This window comes from Lepidochelys kempii, chromosome 8, assembly GCF_965140285.1.
Source record: "Lepidochelys kempii isolate rLepKem1 chromosome 8, rLepKem1.hap1, whole genome shotgun sequence".
Classification (NCBI taxonomy): domain Eukaryota; kingdom Metazoa; phylum Chordata; order Testudines; family Cheloniidae; genus Lepidochelys; species Lepidochelys kempii.
The window spans coordinates 104,335,956-104,361,708 of NC_136387.1; the positions used below are offsets into that span (position 1 = coordinate 104,335,956).

General features: G+C 50.5%; 2 protein-coding genes across 9 annotated transcripts in view; one reads left to right on the forward strand and one right to left on the reverse strand.

The window, feature by feature from the left end:
• The first annotated feature begins 104 nt into the window (after positions 1–104).
• LOC140916351 (uncharacterized) lies at positions 105–24,851 on the forward strand. 2 transcript variants are annotated; one of them, XR_013636206.1, is made up of 16 exons: positions 105–2,004; positions 3,279–3,371; positions 4,676–4,862; positions 4,966–5,072; positions 6,246–6,386; positions 7,272–7,426; positions 7,995–8,115; positions 8,383–8,499; positions 9,088–9,533; positions 10,095–10,275; positions 12,545–12,727; positions 13,589–13,846; positions 14,710–14,778; positions 16,102–16,185; positions 16,587–16,818; positions 17,582–17,657. XR_013636206.1 is itself a non-coding variant. In XM_078854131.1 (16 exons), the coding sequence occupies exons 1-16, from the start codon at positions 1,765–1,767 to the stop codon at positions 20,590–20,592; spliced, it is 2,544 nt and encodes an 847-aa protein (XP_078710257.1). In that variant the 5' UTR covers positions 105–1,764; the 3' UTR covers positions 20,593–24,851. The 2 variants fall into 2 exon arrangements, 1 of the variants encoding a protein (XP_078710257.1); XM_078854131.1 differs by lacking the exon at positions 16,587–16,818 and adding an exon at positions 20,540–24,851 and having other exon boundaries at positions 17,582–17,690.
• The window catches only part of NASP (nuclear autoantigenic sperm protein), an 18,274-nt gene continuing 13,297 nt past the window's right edge, over positions 20,777–25,753 (reverse strand). For 6 of the 7 annotated variants that reach the window (XM_078854132.1, XM_073357872.2, XM_073357870.2 and 3 more), the window contains 7 exons: positions 25,667–25,740; positions 24,288–24,476; positions 23,678–23,844; positions 22,707–22,763; positions 22,532–22,603; positions 21,431–21,559; positions 20,777–20,948 (listed from right to left, as the gene is read on the reverse strand). In XM_078854132.1, coding sequence (XP_078710258.1) covers positions 20,895–20,948; positions 21,431–21,559; positions 22,532–22,603; positions 22,707–22,763; positions 23,678–23,844; positions 24,288–24,476; positions 25,667–25,740 — 742 coding nt within the window. In that variant the 3' untranslated portion in view covers positions 20,777–20,894. The remainder of the gene's footprint in view (positions 20,949–21,430; positions 21,560–22,531; positions 22,604–22,706; positions 22,764–23,677; positions 23,845–24,287; positions 24,477–25,666; positions 25,741–25,753) is intronic. The other variant, XM_073357873.2, reaches the window with a different exon arrangement.

Consider the following 25,753-nt stretch of genomic DNA (forward strand, 5'->3'; position numbering starts at 1 on the left):
GTAAATGTGAGAGGAAGTTCTGGGGAGGGGGCAGAGTGCAGGTGAAGGGGGCGAAAGGGAGGGAATGTTAGAAACTTTTCAGCCAGCATTTTGGGGGGGGACTACTTTTTGTATCCTTCCGCCTGTAACATAGAGAATCTTTGTACCCATGAGTCTCTCTGTATTTGCAGGGTAATGAGTGTAATTTTTTAGGGTTCACAGCTCAATCCAGTTGCCACTGAAGTCAGTTAGAGTTTTGCCTTTGAATGCAGTGGCAGGAGGTTCTGGGCCTTTGGACTGTGTGTTCTCTGAATGGTTTGAATATGTCCTTTTTTGGGGTCACACTATGAGGGTTTTGGTGTTTTTTTTTCTTTAAAGGCCTTTAAATCCAGGTGCCCAATTTTTCAGCCATTTGCACGTGTAAATAAATGATAGAGGCTAAAACCCAGCACTCATGACTGCAGGCAAAACACCCACGGCTGGAAACTTTGCTTGAGTACACACTGCGGGTCCAGCCCAGATTCTGTGCTCCGACAGGGTTAGCACATGGCATGATGGGCACGTTCTGTAATTTGCAGGTGCAAATGACTGTCTAGGTTTATTTGGTCCTGTCTCAGGGCAGGGGGCTGTACTAGATGTCCTCTCAGGGTCCCTTCCAGCCCTGCATTTCTGTGATTCTATGACCGTGCATACCAAGCACTGCTTGCAAATGCACGACGCCTGGCCTGGGCAGCCATGCTTAAAGAAGGAGCTGTAGATTCATTACCAGCTTGCAAATGCTGCAAACCAGGTTTTTATCCCAAGTTCAGGCTGCTTTCGCGTTCTGAGCAGTCAACATCAGCTGCAAGATCCTCTGCTGGTGTTAATGAGCAATCTGCATAGCTCCTGGCTCTACACATCCGGGCATTTTCCTTTGGTAGGGTAGAGCCTTCCCCCACCCACACTTTGGAATTTGCTCCCCTCGCTTGCTCTGACATCAGGTTCATTGGCCTTCCCAGCACATGGCGAAGCCCCCAGAGTATTCTCCTGGGGATAGCAGAGCTGAAGGTAGGGGCTTGTGGGGTCACTTGGACATTAGGTTAAGGGAGACCCTACCCATTGGCTGTGTGCATAGATTTTCCATGTGGGTCTCCAGGCATGTTCTGACGGGCGTGTGAATAATATCAGTAACGAGGGGTCCCGGGTCTGTGGGATCCCAGCCTGGGGAGAGTCCAGCTCCTCTTTCTCACCTTTGGTGGTTTTGGCCCTGGCTGTCACTGCTTAACAAAAGCTGTTTCTGATTCTCCGGGGTGTGTCTCTGTCTGACTCTGACGTGCTAATTTCTCCTCCCTGGGCTCTCTGCTCGGGGTGACCCTGTCCCTGATTTCAGGGTTCCCGTACTGCAAGCATCCCTGCCTTTGCCGCATGCCTTCTCCCAGGTCATCTTTGTAGCTTAGCAGCTAGTGCCCTGTCCTTCCATGCGCACATGGGCTGAGTCTCATTAGCTGCCCTGGTCCTTCCCACCGACATTGGCGGGGGCAGCCCTTTCCTGGCTCCGTAAGGAACCTCCCGGTTACCCTTCTGTCCTGCCTGGGATGGAAGGGGCTGTATAAATAGTCACCACGTGATGAAGCCGGAAACGTGGCCGGTGCTAATTCAACGAGCCCCTCATCCTACAGAGCGGCCTGCGTGTCCCTTGTTCCGAGTCTGCCCCGCAGCGCTGGCCCTCAGCAGGCTGAGGGGTTGGTGCCATCCCGATAGGCCTGGCCATGCCCTGCCAGCAGCAGGTCCCTGGCTTTCTCTTTAATGTCCCTCCGCCACCTACGAGCTGCTGACCCAGGGGGGGAAGCACAGGACAGAGCGCCAGGTATCCTAACACCGGCACACACCCTTGCGGCCCCTGCGTATCCTGTACACTGTACTGCAGCCAGCTTGGCCGCTCCCTTCTTCCCATCCCCCTTTCCTACCCCTCTCTTCCCCCCACTTCCGGGTCCTCGTACGACCCCAGAAGCTCGGGGATCACAGACCACTCCAAGGCCCTTGCAGGTAAAGACTGTCGGATTGTCTGGTTCTCCCCGTTGGCTGCCTGTCTTTCTCCGCACTGCGGGTGCGGGGGCAGTAACGGGCCGCGCTGTAGCAGGGTCATTCTGTGGGGCTGCTGCTGCTCAGAGCTCAGCCCCATGCAAAGCCTGCCCCTGTAGTTCAACAGGTGACACGGGGTGCCCCCCAGATACAGCCCTGGAGGGGATGACGAGGAGTCTGGCTGCTGGCCGCCCCTTCCCCTGGTTTGGCGTTTGCAGGACCCAGGTCGCACAGCTGCAGGCCACGAGGCCAGCGTCTCTCGCACTGGCCTGTCCCAGTCCCGTTTGGGTAAGGGGAGGCGGCCCAGAGCATAGGGCCAAGGGAGAATGGGCCTGAAGACAGGGAAGGGGGCTGGGGCCTTTCACCACTGGGTCTCTACTCCATCTGTGCCCTCCTGGCTTTTGGCAGGGCTCCCCCAAACCCCGCTGCTGAGCCAGCCCTGCCCTTGCGAGGCTGCTGCAGGGCCCAGCAATCAGTAATCGGGCCAAACCCTTCCAGGCATGGTGGAGCAGCCCTTCGGGGCGGGAAGTTGACGGAGGCCCAGGAACGCAGGACACAGCCCCAGCAGGGAGAGCCCAGGAATGATGACGCGGGGAAGAGGTTGGGGTTCATCATAGACCGGGTGAAAGGCGCCCCACTGGGAGACGGGCTCCTCAGGCTGACCGGCTATCACCAGAAAACAGGGCAGATAGGGCTCACCCCTGCATCTGAACATGGTCACTGCCAGGGTGAATGCACCAGCTGCCAGATCCCCAACCCCCTGGAGCAGCTGGTGAAGGACTCCCACCAGGAGCCGACACTGTTGTGCTTGGGGAAACGGTGAGTCTGAATGAATCGACTGCACCCCCCAGCCCCTGGGCCGGGGTTAGAGAGGAAGGTGCTGAAGAGAGGGATTATTTCCACGTCAGGTGGGGCCATTCAGGGGCACCCCGTGCTTTGCTAGCTGTAGGCCTTTTGAAGAGGGCAGACTGGCCCATTTGCCACCATAGGGCATAGGGGGGACAGCAGTTCCACCCCTACAAGAACCAGAACCCTGGTCCTTTGGGCTCCAGCCCCATTTCATCCCTGCTCTGGTCCCTCCACCATTCAGATGGGAGCAGATCACTTGTAGGGAGCTATTGCTTAATTGATCCCTGTTGCTGCTCTGCAATGGAAACCTGCTCCGTAGTCTGGAGTATCAGGACTTGACGCCTTCCCCTTGTTAATAGGTTTGTGCATCTGTGTGTCTATCTGTCCAGGTGATCAGCACCAGGAACTCTGGGATGACCTGCTACACGACCCCTGTGAGATCCAACATTAAACTCGGCTACTTCATATTCGGGGAGCAGGAGGTAGCGTAACAGAACTTTGGGGTGTTGCTGGAGGGGGGGGATCCCCAAAGTGAGGATTTCACAAGGTTGCCCTGAGTCCCTGGCCACAGAGAGAGCAGGGGAGCCCTGGTCCAAATGGGTCCAAGCTGCTGAGTCCAGAATCAGTGACACAAGTTAAAAGGACCCCCCTGGGGAGAGTTGGGTACAGCTCTGTTTGCCTTCCCTGGCCGCAGCAGTCGGCCCCAGCGTGTGGGGTGTCTGGGAGTCTGAGCCATTGATCACAGTACACCCACAGTCCCCTAATGCATAACCCCGCCAGACTACTGGCAATTTTGCCCTACTCTTCCGTTGCATAGTCCATCCTGCTCATAAACCACAGGCTGCTTGTAGTCTCCCCTTAATGCCCCGTAGCACACCGCATGATCCCTGACGCAGGGAGCAGAGAGACCCAGCCGTGTGCCCTGGAGTTACTCCCTCTAATGACGAACCAAAAATAAGGCACTTGATCCTGAAGCCTGGTTCCTGCAGCAGGTCGGGGTGTCTTTGCAACAGGGGGACAGACGTCTGCTTCCTCTGCCCAGGAGCCCATTCCTTCTGGGGGGCACCCACACAGTGGGCCCTGGCGTCTGGAACACCCTTCTCCCCAGCCCCCAAGGGCAGCTTCGGGTGCGATGCTAAACCATGGCGCGGGTACGTTTGTGACCCTGCGTTTGAGTCGCAGTGCCATGGAGGCCGGGACATCGCATTGCCTTTCGCTAGGCCCAGCAGGGCACAAGCAGGAAGGTGGCAGCTCCCTCGCTCTGAGGGGTGAGGGCCACGCCGAGCCCAGCGCACCCTTGGGACGTTTCAGTGAGCAGGGCGGCGGGTGGGGGCAGAGCCTTCCTGGGTAGCCTGCAGAAGGGAGCGTTCTGAGAGCCTTGCAGGGGCTGGCGAGAAGCTGGCCCAAGAGACGCACTTCCCCTGGGAAGGCTGGAGAACACCAGCTCCTGGGTGAGGAGCCGGGGCAGGGCAGTGGCTGTGGAGGAGACGTGGCTCTGTGGTTAAGACCCCAGTCTGGGGCTCAGGAGCTCTGGGTTCAATTCATGCCTCTGCCATGGACTCCCTGCATGACCCTGGGCCAGACCCTTCATCTCTCTGTGTGTCAGGAGCCCTGCTGTACAATGGCAGGAACAGCCCTGCCCTTCCTCACAGGGGCATGAGGGGAAGTCCGTTAGTGATTGTGGGGCACTCGGACACAGCTGTGTAAGCATCTACGCTAGACAGGCACAGACTCCTGGCCCGCTTGAGGGAGGTTTCTGTAAACGCAGCCCCTCTCTCTCCCCCAGGTGACTTTCCTGGACCTGCTGCCGAAGGAGGACATGATCCTGATGGTCCGCTTTTACCACTGGCCCAGTGGAGGGGCGGCCACCACCCCGTGGGACCAGGGTTCGGGTGGGCAGCAGCGGCCGCTGGGAACTGACGCGTGGTTGGCAGCCTGGGGTGTCCTCAGACTGACCAAGCCTGTTGGCTCCGGTAAGCCGTCTGTGCATCTGGCATCCCAGCCAGCCTGAGGCTTGGGGGCTCCGTTCCCAGCGCGACAGAGAGAAGTTAGTTTCTTTACGTCTTGTCCTTACAGATGTGGCGAGGAAAGGGGGCCTAGGAGCAGTGACCTGGAACACAGGGCCCCATGATTTGACCCTGTACCATGGCCCTATGCCTGCTGCCCATACGCTGTCCGTCCTGGTAAGTCTGTTGCCAGCGCTGGGCCAACAGAAGCAGACATGATGGCCCGGGGCTTAACCCCATCGAGTGTAATAATGGGACAAACAAGGCAGGCGGTCGAGGGCCCGATCCTGCTGGCCTCCTTCTGGCAAAACTCTCATTGACGTGCTTGAGTAAGGACTGCATGAGCAGGCCCTTTGTGAACAGTGGCTGTCTATGGGGGATAAATAAAGTGATGCCCTATGGGACCTTCATGGACAATGCACATTCTGCACCAGCAACTGGTTACTGCAATGGGAAAGCACAGCAGGTGCGTGGAGGCTTTCCCCTGGCACGAAAATGTTCCCTCCTTGATTCCCTGATTTTTTTTTTTTCATTATGTTGTTGATCCAAATCCAGGCTTCTAGAGCAGGCCGTTCTAAAGCGCCATTAAGTAATGCATTTCTCCAGTTCTCCATTCCATCCTGTTCAGGGCTGAAATTTGCCAGGGTTGAAGTTTCCAGGTTGTTCCCTGGTTACTGTTGGGGAGCAAACACTGTGGCATGGAAACAAATCTAGGAATGTCTTTTTTGGCTCCAGGCCTAGGCAATGCTGTGCCCAACTCCTCTGAGAGCATTAGCACAGAGATGTTGCAATGCCTTGGCTTACTGCATCACCTTTTGGCATTTTGGAGGGTTAGTTAAGCAGTGAGTTGAGAGAACAGGAACAGTGTTGCGAATAAGGCCTGGAAGTTCATTTCTTTATGATGTCCTGGATTTCTGTCTCCAGCACTGGTTGAACCCCATAAGCTCCCCACAGTGGATTCCATCATCCCCCCACCCTTGTTGCGGGCCAGTTACAGTGTAACCCGGATGAGGGAAAGCTCATGGTCTGACTGGCTGGGCCTGAGTCTGTGCAAACGTAGGAAGGTTTGTGCCGTGCTCTGATGGCGAGAGGAGGGATGTTTTGCCCTGGTGCCACAGGGACACGTCGGGCTCAGGACCTGGTGGAAGAGTGGCTATAGGGCTCCTGTTAAACAGGAGGCAGGACCAGCCTGTGCCGCGTCCCAGCCAGGGCTGTGATGAAGGGACAACCTGATCCCCTTGCTCAGCACCAGCTCAGACCCCACCTCACAGGGCCAGCCAGCATTGCACCCTGACTGATGTCCGTACCTCTCACCTTGTCTCCGTGGGCGCGGCATGGTGCCCACTTCAGCCTGAGGAGCGGCAGCCCCAGGGCTTCCCGCCGTACGGCAGTGCCAGGGGGAGGCTGCACGTGTTCAGCGACAAGAAACCGGACCAGCCTTTCCCACCCGAGTCGCCAGTCACTCTCAGCCAGCCGCGGGACTGGCCCTGGGTGAGTACCCCAGGTCCTGGGATCTCCAAGCAAAGCAGGAGGGCTGGTCTCACCTGCCCACAGAGGGGTTCAGGGCAGGGCCAGGCCTGGGAGACAGGGCAGGGCAGGGCAGGGCCTGGCTGGAGAGGTACCCTCGCATTAGACGGCGCTCTCCTGACCTGCTCTGAGACTCCCACGTTCTGTGTGTGTCACTCCCGCACCCCCCGTCTGCTGAGCCGGGAGAGATCACTGGGGCCTCAGCAAGTAGCAACCAACCAGCAGCCTTCAGCCCATTGCCTTCTGATACGCCTCTGGGCTTGGGCTTCCCTGTTTTCCCAAGGGCTTGGCTCTGAGTGAGAGGCGCTTTCAGCCCCAAAATCAGCAACCCCCATGGCACATAGCAGGGGTAGGCAGACGCACTGAGAATAGAGCATTCATGGAGTGGGCCCTAATAATAGGGAAACATGCTGCCCTGCTTGGATCTGCGTTGGAGCCAGCATGGTCAGCCCTGGGCGGGGCGTCCTTCTGGACTGACTCCTCTGGGGGTCCCCTCAGTTCAGCCCAGGGAAGGAGTGAAGTGGGCTGCGCGTCCCCCTCTCCCGGGTGGACCAGTGCAGCCTTTACTACAATGCCCCCTGAGGCTGCCCCGGGTTTCGCTTTGTGTTGCGCCCACGCACGGGAGATGTGGGGCTTGTTAGGTTCACTGGGCTCGGAGCATCCCCAGCTGTCCTCACAGAACCATAGAGCCAGAAGGGTCATCTCGTCTAACCCCCTGCCGAGATTCAGGATCTTGTAATCGGCCGTGACGGCCCCATCTCGCCCCCTGCCCGAAGAACGGGACCCACCTCCACGCCCGAGGTGGCTGCTGACACGGCTCTGCAATAAGATCTGGTGCTGTCTTTGCAGGCGGCGTTCATCCATCACACCAGGGAGACACCCACCTCGGAGCCCTTCATCGCCACGGACGGCTTCGACCTGTACATCGACGGGGCCCGGTTCCTGCCCGATGCCGTCACCATCACTAGGGTCACTGGCCGGATCTTTGACAGCAGCTACAACCAGTAAGGAGGAGCAATTCATGGGCTGCCACCAGGAGGGTGGGGCTTCCTCTTCTCTCTCAATATGTCGTCTCGAGCTGTTGGGTCCAGCAGGGCAATGACAAGCCATGGGCTCTGGATCAGAACCAGGGCCTGGGGAGGTGCAGGCGGGCCAGGAATGGTAATGAAAATGTGTGTACCTTAGTGCACATGCAGATCCACATTTACCTCTGCGCTGCGTAGCATGAGGGTCTCGTACCTTCATCACTGTGAGTTATTGACATTGCGAATGCTGGGTCATGAGATGGAGACTTCTGGGGACCCCATGGGGCATGCCAGCGCAGCTCCGCCATGCACACCTGCATTTGCACACAGACACGCTGCTCCCACTCCACTGAGCAGGTGCAGGGTGGCTTGTCTAACCGGTGAGAGATGGATCTCAGTCCCGAATACACAAGGGTTGAAGGGGTCCTAGTACAGCATGTCAAGACCCTCCGGCCTGAGCTCGGAGAACAGTGGAACGGCCCCAAAATTCTCTCCTGGGAGACACTGATCTTTGGTTTATGGTCTCTCCCCCATCTTTTCCTTTCAGAATCGGGCCAGACATTTCCACGGGCCTTGATTTGAGCAGCCATATTTTCGAGCCACTCTACAACTATAGAGTGCAGATCCGGGATCCAGCAGTGCCGCCCTCCGCTGCACTCTTGCTAAAGGTTTGTGCAGCAGCCAGGCAGATGACAGACACGGAGAGGGCGAGCCATGTGGAGACCCCGCCCGCGGGGGGGAGATGGCGAGCCGTGGCTGCGTGGGGCGGGAGAGGAGAGACACTCTGAGAGGGGAGCTGCTCTTCTCCTGCAAGTGATGGGACCATACTGAGTTTGTGAGGTGTTAAGTGCAAGGTGCTGGCTCAGCTGTGTCCAGGTGCAGGGTCTCTCCTGGGGGGCTCTGACTTGACGCCGAGCTGCCTTTGATTCTTACAGCTCTACTCCCTGGATCGGTTCAGTTTCAAGCTTGTCCTGATTGGCTGGGCAGCTCTCAATCTCTTTGTGGAATCTGGGACGCACAGAGCCCCTGGGGCACATTCCCAGGGGATCCAGGTGAGCCCCCCCATGCTTTGGGGACAGGGCAGTGGGATCTGGTAAGCCCCTCTGCGCTCTGGGGCAGGGCAGGGTGGGGAGATCCAGGCAACTAGCCCACACTCTGTGGTGGGGGGGATCTGGGTGAGCTCCCCCATGCTCTGGGGCAGAGCAGGGCGGGGGGATCTGGGCAAGTATCCCACACTATGTGGTGGGGAGTTACAGGCAAGCTCCCCCATGGTCTGGGGTGGGGCGAGACCCGGCGGGGGGAGATCTGGGCAAGCCCCCCCCGTGCTCTGGGGTGGGGTGAGGTGGGGGGGGTATCCGGGTGAGCTCCCCTGTCCTCCGGGGCGGGGTGACGTGGGGCAGGGAGGGGGGATCGGGGTGAGCTGGATTGTTGCTGAAACCAGGAACCCAGTGACCTCGGCTGGCCAGGCCAGGGGCTGGAGATCAGCTGTAGGCTTGGAACACGCTGAGGAGGAAGTGCACTTTGCTAGTCCATGCCCTGCAGGGTCTGCCCAGGAAAGGGATGGGGGCAGCCGTGGGTTCCTCCCGCTCTGGAGGGGGAAGCTGTGGCTAGCCGTGGAGTGTGAATCAAGTGACCTGCAGCTTTTGCTTTGGTTAGGTCTCTCTGAACGAGGGTGCCCACCAGCTTCGCGTGTACCACACAGGCCCTGCCACGGACCAGCCGTTCTCTGTCGGCGCTCTCACCTCCGCAGGACGGTAACCCCCCGGCTCCCGGCCGGCTCACTCCCTGCTTCTCTGTGTCCGGGCTCTGTAACGGCCCCCGCCGTGCTGTGGATTGTGCAGGCTCTGACCCCGTGCCGCTCCTCCCCCCACAGGTACGTCCCGTGCGCCAGCCTGCTCGTCAGGCTGCTCAGAGCCCCCGTGGACTCCAGCCACCAAACCCTGCAGAGAAGCCTGCTTCCCCAAGCAGACTGGGTCAGACTCGGCCTCTTCCAGCCCAGGCCTGACTATTCAGACGGGGTCTATGACTCAGACTCGGTCGTGCCCACCACCGGAGAGAGGTGCCTGTACAGCGCCATGGGAAACAGGTGAGCAGGTGCTGGGGGCCTGAGAGGAAGGAGCTTTTCTTATTTGGGCTTAATCGTGTGGGTGAATTTACAGCCCCGGTCCTTTCAGGGGCGGCAGGGGCATTGTGCGCCACCAGTTCGAATGCAGGAGGGTGCCCCACAGGCGGCTGCCTGCGCCCCTCGATCCTGATCTGCGGCCCCTCCTACCCTGGGCTCCCCCCACGCAGCTGCACCGAGACGTCTCCGTCCTGACCCGCAGCCTCCCCTCTGTTGTTTCAGTCCTGAGACGCTCTCCCGGTGGATCTCGTTCTTGCTCAGCATCACGCTTGCTGTTCTCGACCTGCACCCTGACCCACGGCCCCCTCTGCGGTTCCAGTGTTGGACCTTGTCTCAGCGGACTGGGTGGTGTCATCTCTTGTCAGCCCCATGGATGGTTCCAGCCAGGCAGCATCTGTCTCCCAGTGCGTCTCTCTGGGCCTGAGTGAGAGGTGTGGGGTGTTGCTTTCAGATGGATGGAGCACTTCTCTCTGCAAGCCTTTCCCGACGCTGTGCCTCTGTTCACTTCCCCCACCCCGTGCTCAGGTCTGCTGTGCTGGTTCGGGAGATTGCCCCTCAGCTTGCTAGAAACGAAGGCCTGGAGCGGAATACAAATGAGGAGATCTCTACTTGGATCAAAGAGACACTGACCAGGACGATGGACAGCAGCCCTCAGCCTTTCAACCTTACCTATGTCTCTCGATACCTCCCTACATACGGTATCAAGGTGAACAGCAGATGGGTATAGTGAAACGTACTGGCTAATGCCTGTGTGTGGGCCTGTCCTCTTCCGGGTGAAATAAGAAATACTTGACTGTGTATCATTGGCCCTCTACCACTCATGTATAGTGGAGAGCTTCCTGTGTCTTTGAGCAGGAGGGTCTGAGTTCTCTCTCTGTTGTTGCCACTAAATCCTAGCTGGCCACAGATTTGGTGCAATAGTAAGTTCAGTAGAACCTCAGAGTTACGGACACTTGGGGAATGGACGTTATTCGTAACTCTGAACAAAACGTTCTGGTTCTTTCAAAAGTTTACAGCTGAACATTGACTTAATGCAGCTTTGAAACTTTACTAGGCAGAAGGAAAATGCTGCTTTGAACTAAATTTAAACTAAACAAGCACAGAAAGAGTTTCCTTAGCTTGTCAAATCTTTTTTTTAACTTTCCCTTTGTTTTTTAGTATTTTACCTTTAACACAGCACTGGTCTGTATTTGCCCTTTTTTGTCTCTGCTGCTGCCTGGTTGTGTACTCCCGTTTTCAAATGAGGTGTGTGGTTGATGGGTCGGTTTGTAACTCTGAGGTTCTGCTGTGGCTGTGACGTAAAAACATAACACCTGAGGCAGAACTAAATGTTTCACGGTTGCACGTTGTCCATCTACGCTCCCAGTTACTGCCTGCGTGGAAGGATTTGAGCATCAGAAAAATTGAGGAACTGGCCAGGTATTTTCCTTGTCCTGCAGCCAAACTACCAGTCCGTCAATAGACACTGCACCATGCGAGTGCATTGATTTAGTGCTGCTACTCAGGGAATCACACTCTCCCATCCAAGTACTGAACTGATGCTGCTTCGCTTGTGAGAGCTGTTGGAAGTGATCAGCCCTGTCTTTTGGTTAAGATGTAAAACCAGAGTGATGATCACTTGGGGGAGTTGAAGAGCCCATGGCAATTTTGCAAGATTAGAGGGGTAAACCCCAAAATTCTAACTCAGGTAGTTGTATGCTGCCTGCCTGAATTCTGCTGCAGGTCCAATTGCATATCATAGTCTTAAATGAATGTATCGTGTCCTAGTGGACATTGGAATTGGGCTTATAAAGAGAGAGGTTGGTGCTGAGGTCAGGATTGTTTTGCAGGTGATTCAAGGAGCGTGTGTGTTTCTCAGTCGGAGAACAGGTGTTGGGCCCCACCTAGGTAATGGAATGTGGAGAAGCTTGTTCTCCTGGCACCAGGGGAGAGTGTGACCACTGTCCCTGCAAAGGGTTTCCTTCCACACCCTGCTGCCTTTGGGTGGGTTCCATATGGGGCGAGGATGGAGCTGGTCCTGGGTGATACGCAGACACACACTGCATGCACCCTGCTCTGGGGCCCCGCTGCTTTCTAGAGAATTTAAGATTTTATTATCCTGCCCCCCGCCCCCCCCCCAAAAAAAAATTCCAGTGTCTTTAACGAGTCCACTTCTGGTCACTCTAGCACAGAGGTGGGCAAACTATGGCCCACGGGACCGTCCTGCCCGGACCCTGAGCTCCCGGCTGGGAAGGCTCACCCCCGGTCCCACCCCTGCTGTGGCCCCTCCCCTGCTGTGGCCCCCCCCTCCGCAGCTACGCCGCCACGTGGGCAATGCGGCTGGCTCCGGCTGGGCAGCGTGGCTGCCAGACCTGCCGCTCTGAGCGGCATGGTAAGCGGGCGGGGAGCGGGGTTAGATAAGGGGAAGGGGGTCCCAGGAAGGGGTAGTCAGGGGACAAGGGGGGGGGATTGGATGGGGGTGGGGTCCTGGGGGACCTGTCAGGGGGTGGGGGTGTAGATAGGGGTTGGGGCAGTCAGGGGATGGGGGGGGGTTGGATGGGGGTGGGATCCTGGGGGCTGGGGGTCTCGGGAGGGGGTAGTCAGGGGACAAGGAGGGAGGGTGGTTGGATGGGTCAGGGGTTCTGAGGGGGGCAGTCAGGGGGCAGGAAGTGGGAGGAGGTGGATAGGGGGCAGGGGCCAGGCTGTTTGGGGAGGCACAGCCTTCCCTACCCGGCCCTCCGTACCGTTTCGCACCCCCGATGTGGCCCTCAGGCCAAAAAGTTTGGCCACCCCTGCTCTAGCGGAACCATCCAATTGTTCCGGAATTGACGGTACAGCTTGAGGGGTGTTTCCCTTCCACTTCCCCCCGTCAGACTCCTGGTTTTGTGCGGCAGTTCTGACCATCCAGTCATGGTATGCAGCTGTATTAGTTCATCCACAGTCTCTTGATTACAAATGTCCCTGGCTGTTGATCTCTTTGCTCACGGTTGTTCCAGGTTGCAGTGGATGGTGCCAAGAATCTACCCTGGTCTGCTTTGACAGTGGCTCATTTCCGCTTCAATCCCCCTGGGGCCTTTTATTTTGGGAAACCCTGGCTAAAATACGATCGTCCTGTCTTTGTGGAGGAGCTTGACCTTGACAGCTACCAGCAGTGGCCTGTGTGGCTGGATGGATTCAAGGTATTGCTTTCTGCAGGTGCTTCTCATTTACCTAGGAACCCATAGGGTGGGTTGAGATAGTTCGGGGGTGGCCAGCCTGAGAAGGAGCCAGAATTTACCAATGAATGTTGCCAAAGAGCCCCAGTAATATGTCAGCAGCCCCCCCACCCCCAGCACCTCCACCTCCCGATCAGCTGTTTCTGTTTCGTGGTGTGCAGGAGGCTCTGGAGGAGGAGCGAGGGCACGGCAGGCTCAGGTGAGGGGGCGGGAAGGGGTGCAGTGGGGGCAGGGCCTGGGGCAGAGCCAGGGTGGGGCAGTGAGCGCCCCCCGGCCCATTGGAAAGTTGTTGCCTGTAGCTCCAGCCGCAGAGTCGGTGCCTAGACAAGGAGCCGCATGTTAACATCTGAGGTGCCGCATGGGGCTCCGGAGCCCAGGTTGGCCACCACTGAGATAGCTGGTTGTCCTGATACAATGCAGCTGGCGAGGCTCTAAGCCCACCTGCAACTTAACATCTTAACTATACGTTACAACATAGCTTGGGCCAGCGTCCACATTAAAACGCTGCCTTGCTCACAGAGAGAACCTGGAGATACAGGCTTTGAAGGGCACTAGACTCGGTCCCTGTCAGACCAAGGGGCATGGTGTGAACTCCAAAGCAAGGGCAGAGGATCCTGATTTTGCAGATAGGGCAGACGGAAGCCGAGCAGCCACATAGTGAGTCAGAATCCATGCTGCCAGCTGCTCAAGCCACTGGTCCGTTAGGTTATGCATTGAAGTGTTTTGTTTTAATGAAGTGGTAGCTTCCCCCTCTGCCCACGAAATGGTCTCCAGTTCCTTGATCAGTTTTTAGTTTTTCACAGCTAATGTTTTGTTTCCTTCCAGTCCTTTCCCCAGAGGATTTACAATGAGTATCTAACGGTGATTATCCACCTGCACGAAGTCCTGGTGAACCCTGAGCCAGACACTCCGGGCAAAAAGGCAGCCCCCAGACCAGTGCAGAGAGGAATCATGAGGAAAGAGGGCGAAAGGCTGCGCTATGCATTGGGGAGTGAAGCATGGGCTGCTCTCCAAGTGTTCTCTAGTGGCTACTGCAACACTGACGTTTATCAGCTGCCTCTGTACCAGGGGGCTCCCAGCCAGGTACAGACCAGTTCTCATCAGAGACCCACTGGTGTTCAAATGCAGCTCTCCCGTGTGCCCTCATGCTTTTCTATAGCACCTTTGGGATGACAAGTGCTGCACAGGGAGATGACCTTGCTGCTCAGGGTCCCTTATTACTCAGCATCATCGGCTCAAGTGCACTAGTTTTTAAGGATTATTATTAGTCATGTTTATTACAGTCGTGCCCAAGGACCAGCCAAGAGTGGGACCCCACTGGGCATTGTAGAGACACAAAGCAGCAGGCAGTCCCTGTCCTGAAGAGCTCACACTCCAAGGATACATCTACACAGGGATGATAAACCCACAGCTGGCAGGGTCCCTGCCTCACAGGGCCCCAAAGCTCAGGCACCAGCCTGAGCCCAAAGGTCTAGACAGCAATTTTTCAGGCCAGCTGACCTGGGCCGACTGTGGATTTTTATCCCGGTGTCGACATACCCTAGTAGCCGACACGGGGAAGGGGTGTAACACATGCCGAGCGAACAGGGTGATGGCAACAAAGGGTATGTTAGTGCCACGGGGTTTTGGAGTGAGGGGGCAGGGGTTAATTAGGAGGAGATCAGCTAAATGGAAAGAGACGTGACGTTAAGTGAAGGGGACAGGGCAGATGGGGCACATGGGGGTGTGACATTGTGAAACAGCCGATCAGCACAGGGCAGAGAAAGTCCCATCTCAGAAGTTCTCTGGCCAAAGGTCCCATCTTTGGCTGCTCCCTGCCCACTGGACTCCTCTTGTGCCACCATTGGGGAAAATGATGGGGGTGGGGAGGGAGGCAACACGTTGCAGCTGTGGGCGCAGACTACTAGTTCTTCAGCTAAGTGTGGGTGTTGCTCATGTTCCAACAGAACACTGTGACCGCCTTATCCCAGGGGCCGTGCGCCAGCGTTACACAGGGGCTGGCAAACAGGAAAGTGGTGAGTAAATCATGCCACGCCTGTGCACTGTGTTTTTAATCACTGTGTAATAGCGAGAGGAGTCTACAGTGTTAAGGCTTCGATGAAAAATGACCCCTCCTGACCCGCCACACTGCACAGTCAAATTCCCCTTGATGTCAATAGGGTCAGAATTAGGGCCTTGGAGGAGTAAAAATCGTGTTGGTCCTGCAGAGCTAATGGAGCTCGGCATGAGCCAGGTGGCTTCTTTTCTGCTCCAGGCCTCAGCACTGTCCTGTGCGTGCCAGCCGCACAATAGGACTGTTCCCCGCTGGACAGGCACGACAGACCCGTCTGTGCTCAGCTCGAGGTTGAATTTTGTAGTGCAGGCAAGTAGAAAACTCATCTTTAGCTTTCTGAAGTGAAATCATCAAGACTGAATGTTACCTCACCCATCCTGCAGAGCCCTTACCCTGAAACATGAGTATTATTGTCAAACTGCTCATGATCTTGGAGGAATCAAGGGCCTCCCTCCACTCGCCCTCCCAAGTGATTTTAGTGTAGTATGCTGTTTAGCCCCACTTGGCAAAGTGTTAAAAAAAAAAAAAAGTATTTCTTCTGTAGGTCAGAAGCTGTTTCCCTTTAATCTTTCCTCCAACACTGAACTTTATTCTGGTCTGATGTCTATTGATGCGCCAGTCTGTTTGCAAGTACAACACAGATACACATCCGCCTCGGGCCAAATGCTTCTAGGCGTGTCCTAAATTTGAATGCTTTTTATGCCTTATATCTATAGAGAAACGTGGTCTCCGAACGGGACTAATTACGTACAAAAAGTTTGGTGGGGCACTTTAGGAGGTACCAATGAGTTGAGCATAGACATCCTTCTTAAATTCCTGCATAATATGCAGCCGTGCCAGGAGTCCCATGCCAGAACTTTGATGGAGCCCTGCACTGCCTTCCACTTCATGTCACTCACAGCTGTGTAAAATGCTGTTCCGGGGCTGCCAAGAGAGTGCTGATTTAGTGACATTTTATACCTACTTTGCACAAGTGTCGTAACCTCCTTTAGCAAATCAAAATGGATTTCCCTGGGTGCAACTGCTTTGGTGCAGAGCCTAAAGTATTAGGCCACTATGTCTGTCCAGGTCAACATAGTGCAGCGCTTGTAACTATCAGGAGTGCAAAGAGAAGATTTTTGACAGTGCAGAATCCATAACCAGGCCAAGTCATTCCCCTCATCAGTGTCACAGCGAGATCAGCTAAGGGTTTGTTTTTTTTTGTGTTTTAAAAATCTGACTCCAATTGTGGGTGCTCTTCAGTTATCCCCAAACACCAGGCTGACAGGTGTTCTCCATCTCACAGATTCAGTTGGTAAGAGGGGCATCTGTGGTTGTCCGTATAGCAGATGGTAGGCGGGATGAAGAACTTAGCCTGCCCCACAAACAGGTGAGCACGGTGATGCGATGCTGTTAGTGGAGGGGGGCAGGTGTCCTCCTTTGAATGGAACTGGCACTTGGCCCTAGGGTTTCCTCACCTTTGATACTACCAATGACCATAAGGAGGCAGACCCTGCTTGTGTAGAAATTTGTCCAGGAAACCAGGGTACCACCACTTTGGGGAGCATGTGCCAAGCAATGTTTAATGCTCACAGGTGGTCAGGAAACCCATTTTAGGTCTTATCTAAAAAACAGGCCTGCTAACAACACGTCACTGTCCAGCAGCACTGCTCGGATTGCTCAGTATCTGCAAGAAGAGCGGTGCTTACAGAATCAGCACTGGCCTGGGAACACTGAGGGAGGGGATGAGTTGTGGATTTTATTGAAGTAGCCAAGTTATTCACATTGCAGGTTCTATGCAGACAGCCACAACTCACCTCTACTAATGGCAGTGGCATGCACATGAAGGAATAGACCCCACTACTTCATAATATCTGACTGCAATGGAAGATACGTGCTACAAAAGCCACAAGTACCGGTTATTACAGGACATCTATAGGGAGTGTCAATAGCAGAGTGAAAAAAATAGACTGAAGGGAACTTCCACAAGCTTGTTTACTACACGTCCTGTAATGTTCGAAGGGTAATTACCTCTACTTTCACCTAATGGAGGGAAAGAGGACTGTGGCTAAAGTGCATATAACCTGGGAGCCTGAACACCCACGTTTTACTGTCTCACACACTATGACTTTAAAAATCACTTGAGGTCTGATTATCCCTCCTATCAGTAATAGGGAGGTAGAGGAATTTTGGGGTGTGTGTGTATCTATATAGCTAAATGGAGGGTGAAATTAAAGTATAAAGTGGAAGAATTTCTTGCTGTATTATACTTGGTACTTAACTTGACTAGCCCCCCCCCTCCCCCCCATCAGCAGGCTTTTGGAGGGAAGAGCTGATTGACAATGCCTAGAAAAAAAGTCAGACTTCCTGTAAAGGGACCAGGCTTTTGAAGGGAGGGAACACCTTCTTGCATTCCTCTTTAAATAATTTAATGAGGTTGTATACATACACATCTGTCTGGCTAGAGTTTTCTAGTTACCTGGTCTAGAAGTACCTTAGTTTCCAAGACAGTACCGTTGAGATCCAGCAACACTGAATGTTCGGGACTCTTAGATTAACAAGGTTATAGGTACCTCATCACTACCCCAGGAAGACACTGTTTTCCATGTACCTGAGCAATGTTTCTAAACAACCGGTCACTGGAGCAGTGCTGGTGGATGAGATCTCTCAGACAGAGTTTAGAAAGCAAGCCAGTCCCTGCTATCAAAAGTGTTCAAAAACACTGCACAATTGAAGTCATCTTTTAAGAATCCCCACTGTGTTAACCTTCTATTTTTTAACCTCAGGGTATCAATCAGTCCTACCTCCCCATGGAAGGCATAGAGTTCTACAAGAAGGAGCCTGGTGGTGCTAAAGTTACAGATCTAATGCCAGACGGCAGAAACCCAGCAAGAGGTAAGAAAGCTATGTTAACTGTATTAACCAACTTGATTTCCTTCTTTGAAAATCTAATTGATTTGGTGGATAGGGGGAAGGCAGTGGACATAATATACCTGCACTTCAGCAAGGCTTTTGACACACGTCCCTGCCATTCTCATAAGCAAGCTGGAGAAATGCAGGCTTGGTAGAACTACATTAAATAGATCCATAATTGGTTAAACAACCACACACAAAGAGTAACTATTGGAATGATGTCACATTGGAAACAGGTTGCAAGTAGGGTTCCACATGAATCTGTTGGGTGTCTGGTGGTGGTTAACATTTTTATTAATGATCAGCACAGTCTCTTACCATGTTCAGATCACATTTGCAGATGACACAGGTGGTGGTTGGGGGGGTTACAAACTCTTTGGAGGATAGAGCTAAAATTCAAAGGCAGCTTGATAAATTGGAGAACTAGGCTATAGCCCACAGAATGACATTCAGCAAAGACATGTAAGGCCTGGTCTACACTAGGTTGGGGGGCAGGGGTGGAAAGAAATCTAAGTTATTCATGTAGCTGAAGTTGCATAACTTAATAGATTCACCCCCAACCCTCCCCCGTGTAGACCAGGCCTTTGCTTGCTTAATTATTTGCTCCATTATCTTTCCAGGTACAGATGTTAAGATGACTGGTCTGTAATTCCCCATGTTGTCCTTATTTCCCTTTTTATAGACTTTTCCAGTCATTTGGAATCTCTCCTGTTTTCAACGACTTTTCAAAGCTAATTGCTAATGTTGCCAAAAAAAAAAAAAAGCAGCAAACATCATTCTGGGCTGTATTAGCAGGAGTGTTGTGAGTAAGACATGCAAAGTAATTCTTCCACTCTACTCCACACTGATTAGGCCTCAACTGGAGTATTACCCAGTTCTGGAAAGATATGAACAAAGTGGAGAAAGTCCAGAGAAGAGCAATAAAAATTATTAAAGGTCTAGAAAATGAATTGAGGAAAGATTGGAAAAATTGGCTTTGTTTAAGCTGGAAAAGAAGACAGAGGGGACATAAGTTTTCAAGTACACAAAAGGTTATGAGGAGGGAGAAAAAAAAGTTCTTAACCTGTGAGGATAGAACAAGTAGTAATGGACTTAAATTGCAGGAAGGGAGGTTTAGGTTGGACATTAGGAAGAACTTCCTGTCGGTGTGGTTAAGCACTGGAACAAATTGCCTAGGGAGGTTGTAGAATCTCCATCATTGTCTAACCTGCTCTTAAAAATCTCCAAACATGTGTCAGGCATGGTCTAGATAATCCTTAGTCCTGAGGACTGGACTAGATGACCTCCTGAGGTCCCTTCCAGTTCTATGATACACTGAATGTGGAATAACTGGCTTGGCAGCACCACGGCTGAGAAGAATCAGTCATGGTAGACCAACCTGAGTCATCAATGCACTGCTCTTGTGAAAAAACACACATCCAGCATTCCAATTTTGGGTTGATTTAAGAGAAGCATAGCATACAAGTGACAGTACCACTCTATTCAGCCCTGGTCAGGCCCCAATTAGAATACTGTGTCCAACTTTGGTCACTGCTGTACAAAAAGGATGTAGGGGAACTGGAAAGGACCTGAGGTGAGTGACAAAGATGATCAAAGGTATGTAATGCAAGCCATATCAGGGAAGGCTGAAGGAACTGGGTAGGTTTAGTTTGGTATAAGGGGGAGGCACATGATTATGGCAGCCTTTCAAGTAGTTAAAGATGGAGAAAAATTGTTCTCTTGCCACAGAGGGCAGGACAAGAGGCAGTGGGTTCAAACTACAGCACAGCACATTTAGATTAAGTCTTAAGAAAAACTTCCTAGTTGTAAGAACAGCAGGACAATGGAACAAACTGCCTTAGGGAAGGTGTGGAAGCTCCTTCAGTGGAGGTTTTCAACAAGATGCTGGATAATTATCCAAGACAGATGGCTATGGCAAATCCTACATCTTGGCAGGGGGTTAGACTAGAGGTAGAGTTACATAATTTGTGGTCCTTCTAACCCTATAGTTTTATTAACTGACAAAACTAAACCTACACTTGTGTTTGTAACATCACATTCTCTTACTTGCAGAATGGAGACAGACTCCCTTCTTCTCACACCCACTCAATCTGCACCAGGGGTTTCCCCAACTTTTAGTTCCCATGAGTAATTTATAATCTGGTTGCTTTTCACCAAGAGGACAAGATATGAAGTGCACCACTAATATTTCACAACAGGATACAAGGATTTAAAATTAGATTAAAAATATACTACACATTTGCTGCCAAGTTTTAAAGAAAGTCAGACCACTGAACTGGTAGAAGCTCCTGGAGCCAGAAGTTGTTGAAGTGCAATAACCAGTTTTTGACAGCAGTAGCCTCTTCAAGTGCGGAGAGAATCATTTCAGTGACTAGTTAGTTCATTTAAAGTTAAGAAATCAGTGAGCTGAAAAACTAGGAAACTTGTTTTCTCCTTTTAGTCTATGCATGAGAATGATCTCAGAGGACAGTAATGAATTGAGCTGATTCTGGTTATTACAGCTAACACCGCCTTTAATTTAATAAACTGGTTTAATATAAATTGATAAGACCTTAGATATTATGGACAGTTAAAGCTTCTTTAAATAATAGAAATACCATTTTAGAATGGTGTTAATTTGCATTTCCATCCAACTATGAAAGGCCTCATTCACCATTTAGTAAAGTAAGAATCAAAGTGTTTTGCTTTTCCAATCCCTTCTGTAGTAAAGAACCCAACTCTAGAGGTATCCTGTGCCTTTTTAAACTTTGTTTTGTCTCTATCTAAGAGGGACAGCTGTAACTCTACAGACTGTTAACAGAATTATTGCCTCCGTTTTCTCCTTATTTCAGGCCCAGCTGTTAATTCTAGATCAAATCTAAAGCTCCAAGAAGAAAATAGTTGACTTTCTAAAATCAGCCAAGCAAGACACCTGTGACATGCCGTTCATTACTTCATTACAGTCTCAAAGTAGCTGGGTAAAGGTCCTTGGGACATTTTGTTCACAATACTATAGAGATGAGAAATTATTCATCTGTACTGTTGTGCTGAGTACCAGGAACAGGACTCACCCTTACTGAGGCAAAATCTGAAACATTTGCTTACAATCTTTATTGAAGTCATACAAAAGTTGCCAAAGTGAAAAAATACACTATATACAAAACCATTCTCCTTGGGAGGAGAGGAGTGGTCCATGCTGAAGACCTATCATACTGTACTTTCAACTGCAGCCCCCGATTCCACTTGTGGCCTTTTCTCTGTCTGAAAGAGAGGAATGAATTTTGTTAAGAGCCAGTCTTATATGTTCCACATCAGTTAACGCTTTACCAGTTGGTGCATAAATTGATAGCTTGGAGAATTGCATTGACTGGTTACCTACATTTCACCGGTAATTACAGAAACCAAGCACTACTCTATAGACAGTTCCATAGCCTGAGTGTCCTTTTACTTAAAATCAAACAGGCTTTATTCCATTGCACACCAATACTTTAGCAGAAAGGAGAATTCTGTGTTTTAGCTCAGCTGTAATTTAATACACTGAACTCCAAGTTATTTTCCAAATGATTAAGGGCTAAACATCTTGTGTGTAACATGCACTCTGCTGAACTGGGCAAATTCCCCAGCTCCTTATAGAAGAGTCTTAAACCAGAAGGTAATAAAGCATTAGATGTACCAGGCATGAAAGGTATGCCTGAACAGAGAAGGAAATATACATGGCACAGAATTCTGACTCAACTGCCCACCTCCTCTTCCATTTTTTCTGCAACCTCATTTCCACTGGGGGCAGCATCACCACCACCATTGACAGCCGGTTCTGGTTTAGATTTCTTAGCTTCATTGTCTCCCTGTTGAGTCTCCTCCTCTGGTTTCCTCTGAAGACAAAATTGTTTAGTCTTCACTATGTAAAAATTTAAGACTTAAGAAAATTAGCGTCTAGATGTCACTGTTCATTAACTATTCAACTTTTAGTTATGAGGGGTCACACCAAAGAGTCAGGAGTTAGGATTCAGTTGAAGCTTTAGGCATAAGAGTTTAGTTACAGTAAGAGTTCTGATACTATCTTCATTTTTGCCATCCTTCATTATGACCTGGCAGAAAAGCATCCTAGTTCTAGATTAAATTTCTGTTTTTAGTACTCATGACATCTGATCTAAGCTTCAGAGCTGAGGGCAGATGTTTCAAACTTGCTCTGAAAGATGCTGGTGTGACAAAATGCAGATAGCCATGGTGTGTCATAACAGTACATACAGTAGGCAAATGAAAAGTGCTGTGAAATTTGATTTAGATTAGGAAAATACTAATGAGAACACCCTTTAATGTTAAACTACAACCAAACACTAGTTTCCCTTAAGGTTACTCCAATAAGTCAGATTTTATTAGAAGTATGAATTCTAGACATTTAGACTGGCTTTGCTACTTTGTTATTTAACTTCAGTGCTCCATTTCCACTTGGAAATAAGGGAACCCAACCCAGCCTGGTTGTTTGCCCTTTATCTATGGTCTACCCTGCTCCTTCATGCAGGGCCTCAACAGAGTAGAGCACTTATTTAAGAAGTGCCTACATGACCCACACAATTCAGCTTTGAAGTTAAACTAGTGTGGATCTAGCAGAGTGCTGTAAAGCATACAAAGGAACCATCAAAAGCTACTCTCCAGGAAGACTGATTGGCTCCCAGGGGAAAGGAGTTTTATGCAGTATTCCTTTTTTTTTTTTTTTAGAATTTGTTCTGTGCATAACAGTGATCGTTAAAGGCTTTGTTTAGCCAAGAAATCAAATGAGACACAGTGCAAGCCAGTGGTAGTTTTATATTAGTTTGTCCAAATAGCTATATATCTGGACACACCTTTTTTCTGACAAGATGAGAGATGTCTGTAACACACTGGGATGTTCCATCAGCTGGCTTTCTTACTGGAATCTATTACAAGATAGAGGTTGTAATGTAAGTGACATCAAACATTAAAACCTTCCAATTTAGTAGTACTTAAATGTCTGCCTGAACTCAGAGTTGTTTCACTTACCGTGGAAACGGAACAGCTTTCTTCACTCTGTGTAAAACTGGAGGTAGTGCCTCCAACCTAAAATGAAAGAAGCCATAGTGATTAACCAAGTACTGGCTTCCAGTTGTATTTCTGAGCTCCACAGCATGCTGGGACTTTACCGCACAAATCCATGGTTCCTGCTATACCATGAATTAAGTTAGGGTTTAATAGGTTTGTTTAGTTTCTCTCTGATGTGATTTATTATATCTACATTAACCAAATCAATTCTGACTGTAAAATTATGAAGTACTTAATCTTCAGTTGTGGTTATTTTGTTTCTTGTACCAAGCACCCAGTTTGTAGACATTTATACCAACCCAACAAATTGATATTTCACAGTGAGTGAGCAAACAGGTTGCCTATCAGTTAGGCAGGCAGAACTTAATTGTTCTCCTGCCTTAGAAAGGTCTTCAGTGTAGAAGCACCTTCAGAAAGGTTGGCTACACTATACAACTATTCAGGATATATGCCACCACCAGATGCTGAACCAGACTTAAACCAAATTTAGGATTCTCAAACTAGGCTGTATTTGTAACCCAGTTCTAGTCTACTGCCATCTGGCCCAAAAAACCCAAACCCTTGCCAAAAAGCATTGCCCTTCTGGTTATTTAGTGCTAAACAGCTGGCATGTGATGTCACTGTCTCCTCTAGCCTCTTTGTTGAGAGCCAGCTGATTGTCCAATAAGAGGTAGCTTAATCAAGAGGGAAAAGCTAAGTGGCAACATGTGATAGTCCAATGCTTTCCCCCCTCAAAGTCAAAGGGAAGTCAGCCATATTTCATTCTGAGTGATTTAACAGCTTCTGGTCATGGGAAGGTAAGTCATTTTCAGACAATCACTAATTCTAGACCAGTACAGCCAACCCTGCTGTTGTGGGCTCTTCTGCTCTCCTTCAGCTATACCATTAGTTAATGGCAACTTACTAGAAAAGTAATTAAACTAAAAGCTAACCAGAGTTGCTTTCAAAGCCAGTTCAGCTACTCTTGCACTCTTTTGAGACTCCTTTGAATCCTCTATCTTTTCCTTAATTTCAGGAAGTAGTCCATTTAATTCTTCGATCTCCTTCTCATCTTCAGTGGATCCTCCTTCTGCTTTCTTTATTCGTTCAGTCAGCATCACTAGAGGATGACAGGTTTAAGTTGTCAGCAGTTTATTAAACGAACAATGCAACAGGCAAGGGCACCTGAGCTACCCTGCCTTCATTAGAGACCATTCAGAGAACGGTGGAGAGTAGTGTGCTTCCATGTTGCTAACCTCAGCTCAATCCAGCTTTCCTATGACAGTTAACCAGTTTGCTAGCTAGAGCAGGGGTTCTCAAACAGTGGTCAGGACCCCTTAGGGGGTCATGAGGTTATTACTGGGGGGAGGGGGGGGTTACAAGCTGTCAGCCTCCATCCCAAACCCCGCTTTGCCTCCAGCATTTATAATGGTGTTAAATATATAAACAAGTGTTTTTAATTTATAAGGGGGGGGGTCACACTAAGAGGCTTGCGATGTGAAAGGGCTCACGAATAAAATAGTTTGAGAACCACTGAGCTAGAATTTTAGCAAGTCTACTTACCCATTCTTTTGTCAATGACTTCTACTGATTTACGGAACTGCAGAATTGCGTCATCAAACTGGCTGTTGTAGTGATATGCCAGTGCCAGCTGGTAGTGTGACTCTGCTAGCAGGCGGTCATGGGCCTCTAGGTACTTCTGCTGTACGGCGAGGCATGCCTGAAACTCTTCTATAGCTTGTGCATAGTTTTCTACAACAGAAAAGCCATAAACCTTTACAAATACAATTAATAAGTATCAAGCCAAACAAACAAAGTTACCAGTCTGTCTCCCCATCTAATTTATTCCATAGACTGCTCTCAGATTCTGCATGAACTGAAAGCAGTTGCCTCACTGAGTGATGCTAACAATTAAAGGGACACTCAACCGGAGTTAGTGTTATACTTCCTGCCCAATCCTCTCCCCACATTTCAGCAGTGATTTAGACAGTTACTTTTAACGTGTTTTCTATACAGGTGAAGCAGGGAAAGTGAGACAAAAGCAGACCTGGTATTTGTGTTCAGTTTCTTACTCTATCTAAATTATATCACTCTGATTATTTTACATACCATTGACAGACTATTGGCCAAGAGTGCATTTAAGAAATAAATTATAAATAATTTTAACATTAAGAAATAAAGCTGCTCAAGGATAATTCCACCCTCAAACTGCAATTCCCCCATTGATATTACAGAGGTGGCGTATGCTCAACCCTAATTTTGCAGTCCTAACCCACAGAACCTTCCCAGGTGAATTCAGTCTGAAACCACTTTCTAGTCAAACAGAAAACAGGGGCAAAGAGGATAAAGAACTACATTGTTTCAAGAGGAGAGGCAGACTTCAAGATGAGGCAAAAGTCTCAGGATTAAGCAACTGCATTCAAGAACACCAAGAAGCCAACTTGAGTGTTTTAGGGAGTCTGCCCATTTCTAGAACCCAACATCCTCTCAATTTGTATTCTTCCCCCATCTCATTCTGACAGCAGTTTGGTGTGTGGGGCTTCTGGCCTACTACTGAAGGTGAAAAAATTCTCCATTTCCTAGAGTTTCTTGAGCCACATTCAAGAGCAGCTATAGTGTACAAGCCTATTTCCAAGCCACTGCTATTCCTATTCCAGCAATGAAAGCAAATTGAGGCTCAACATGGCCTTCCCCCACTTTGCTCAAGAATTTAGTTGGCAGGTAATTGGCTTATTCCCTTATCTGTCCCAAGACTATTCAAACTTCTGGGCACCTCCCCCATGTGGTCTGAAGTTTATCTTCTCTCTCCAGCAATCTGAATCACCTCTGACTGTTTTAAATAACTATGTGGTGGGTGAGATGGGGTGAAAGTTAGCAAGAAGTTAAGCCAGTTTAATACTGCAGCACTTTACATACAATCAGATTTCAGACAGATAGTTTACCAGATTCAATGCTAACTTCTCCTAGTTTCAGGTGAGCCTGAGCAGCATGGAGCTGAGCTTCTTTTGTTTCCTGTCTAAATCAAGAAA